This window comes from Penaeus vannamei, chromosome 34 (assembly GCF_042767895.1).
Source record: "Penaeus vannamei isolate JL-2024 chromosome 34, ASM4276789v1, whole genome shotgun sequence".
NCBI classification, from domain to species: Eukaryota; Metazoa; Arthropoda; class Malacostraca; order Decapoda; family Penaeidae; genus Penaeus; species Penaeus vannamei.
In genome coordinates this window covers 30,393,616-30,396,115 of record NC_091582.1, presented here as the reverse complement: position 1 = coordinate 30,396,115, position 2,500 = coordinate 30,393,616, and the positions used below count along the sequence as shown (strand labels likewise).

At 45.3% G+C, this 2,500-nt stretch overlaps 1 protein-coding gene across 1 annotated transcript in view; it reads right to left on the bottom strand.

Annotated features, from left to right (window-relative positions):
• Positions 1-234: 234 nt before the first annotated feature.
• LOC113822028 (ionotropic receptor 21a) overlaps positions 235-2,500 on the bottom strand; it is an 8,521-nt gene continuing 6,255 nt past the window's right edge. Inside the window, exons 9-13 of the mRNA XM_070113502.1 lie at positions 2,109-2,260; positions 1,651-1,966; positions 1,307-1,468; positions 1,003-1,146; positions 235-634 (exon numbers count right to left, since the gene is read on the bottom strand). Coding sequence (XP_069969603.1) covers positions 452-634; positions 1,003-1,146; positions 1,307-1,468; positions 1,651-1,966; positions 2,109-2,260 — 957 coding nt within the window. The 3' untranslated portion in view covers positions 235-451. The remainder of the gene's footprint in view (positions 635-1,002; positions 1,147-1,306; positions 1,469-1,650; positions 1,967-2,108; positions 2,261-2,500) is intronic.

Genomic DNA, 2,500 nt, shown 5'->3' with positions numbered 1-2,500 from the left:
TATATATATATATATATATATATATATATATATATATATATATACATATGTATATATATATATATATATATATATATATATATATATATCAGAGAGAGAAAGAGAGAGAGAACATCTATTAACATTTGTAGATATACGATACTGCATATCATTCACACATACGCGCATGTGCAATTGTGCACGTGTGTGCTTTTAAGAAGAATATTTCAATAGGTTTTAATAATTAAAGAGCCATGTCATGCAGTGTTTATTTGCGAATGAAGTTACACTGATAGATTTCAGTAAATCTATAATTCAGCAAACCGGATGAACAGCTACAAACTTCAAGTGAAGTGCAATCATTTGAAAGAAATTGATAAATAGATAGATATATCCAAAATCCAAACTCACGTCATTAATCCATCGATAAATCCATCAATCTAGGGCACCAGGGTAGAAATAAAGAAAAAAATCACCTTCTGATAACCTCTATCAAGAAAACAAATGAGGATGCCAGATACCCCAAGATGAGTAAATAGAAAATACTTTGCATGTGGTCAATGCTGAGGGCGATGGCGTCACTGCTCCCGGTTTCTATTTCCTCTTCGACTGGGCTGCCGTTCCCTTTCATTCGGGAGTTTTCCGCTTCTTGTATCTGTAAAAAAAGAATATGGGATCATTATGTCTAAAAAGGCAATTAGGAACAAGTTTCGTAAATTATATTTTGCAATAATTTCTAAACGTCCATGGAGCATTCAGTTCAGTATTAAAGACAATCACGGAATTAATAATAAACACTACAACATTACGTATCACAAAATCTTTTAAACGGATTTAAAACCGTAAGTATATGAATTAAAAACAATTTTTGGCGAGTGCGTTTTCGAGAATGAGATCACTCATGCAATAGATGACAAACCAACAATCCTTATCAAGCACACAGCCTTTAAGACTAAATCCTAAATCTAAAAACACACAAAAACTCCCTTAAAAACGATCGAAGACAATCAATAGAATCCGAACCTTCTTAGCGCGCTCGATAGCCCCGAAGAACCAGTTGGTGACGAGGCCGCCCTCAACCATCCACATGATGACCTTGCTGAATTTCGCTTTCAGAGGAGAATAAATCTGGAATCCCATCGCGATGTGGCTGACGGAGATGCATTCCTGGAAGAGGAGGAGGAGGAGGAGGGCGTGGAAGAAGAAGGAAGAAACAAAAGGGAAAAGAAGCAGAAGTGTTTACGAAGTCTCTAAATACACAACATTAATTATAGCAGCAAGATACTGCATAAAGTAGCCGAATACAAAGCCCCCAAAGACCCGAAACCTTCATGATCCTCATCCTGGGGTGGCCCTGCGGGGACATGAACTGAGTAGACACGACGTATTCGAGGTAGCTGCGGCTCTCGATGTTGACGCCCTCGCCCGCCAGGACCAGCTTGTACACCTGCTCAAACCCCGGGACGACTCGGTAGCGGTCTGCTAGCGCCTGGGGATCGTGGGTTGATGAGGGGAGGGAAAAAGAAATATGAAAGTAAGGAATATTGCAACCTAACTATCCTTATTCTTGGTCACTCGATGTCATCGAGGCGATGAAATGAATGGTTAAAAATGACATGGAAAAGGAAAGAAGGAAAAGAGCGGTGAGATGAAACAGAGTGAGCTCCCAACCTGGATGTCCTTGTTCTCCGACAGGACCATGGACCCTTTAAAGAACGAGTTGACGCAGAGGATGGGCAGGTTGGCCTCCCGCAGCTCCCTGATGGTCTCCATGCCCTTCGGTTGCCTCGACTTCGTCAGGAACGCCGTCAGGTTGGAGCTGTAGCTGGTGGTGAGGACGATGGCGTAGAACCATAGAAGGAGGAAGAAGGAGCGCGTGCTGTCCCTCGCGGGGACGCGGTGCTGCGGCTGCCGGAAGTGCATCCCCGCGGCGTACAGGAACGAGGAAGCAGCCGTCAGGAGGCTTCGGTGCTCTTCGCTGCCTCCGCTGTGTGTGTGGGGGGGGGAGACCCTTTATGTCCTTTGGTCCCTTTATTTCCCTACCTTATTCTAACAGAGAGGGTGAGCGAAGACAGAAGCAGACGGAGGCAAACAAGCCAACGCAACCCTAGTCCCCTTCCTTGCCTCACCTGAACCGAGTCAAGAGGAAGAGGAGGTAGAGGACGCAGCCGCAGACGGCCAGCGCCCCCAGGAAGGCCAGCCACGTCTCCGTCTGGTAAGGGAGGATGAGCGACCGCCAGCGAGGCACGGGCGGCTCCATCTTGGCCGTGAAGCAGCTCCTCTGGGGCGGGGGAGGGGGCACGTAGGAGGGAAAGGGCAGACAAAGAAGGGAATGCAGAAGAGGAGGAAATGGGGAGAAAGGACAGATCGAGAGAGGAAAGAGGGAGAAAGAGAAGAAAGGGTTATAGAAAATGGAAAGAAAGTGAAGGAAAGGGAGGTGGAGAAGGTAAAAAAGGGAAGGAAAGAGAAGTGTTGAAATGGGGAAGAAAGGAGACAGAAAAGGGAAAGAAATAAACACAAG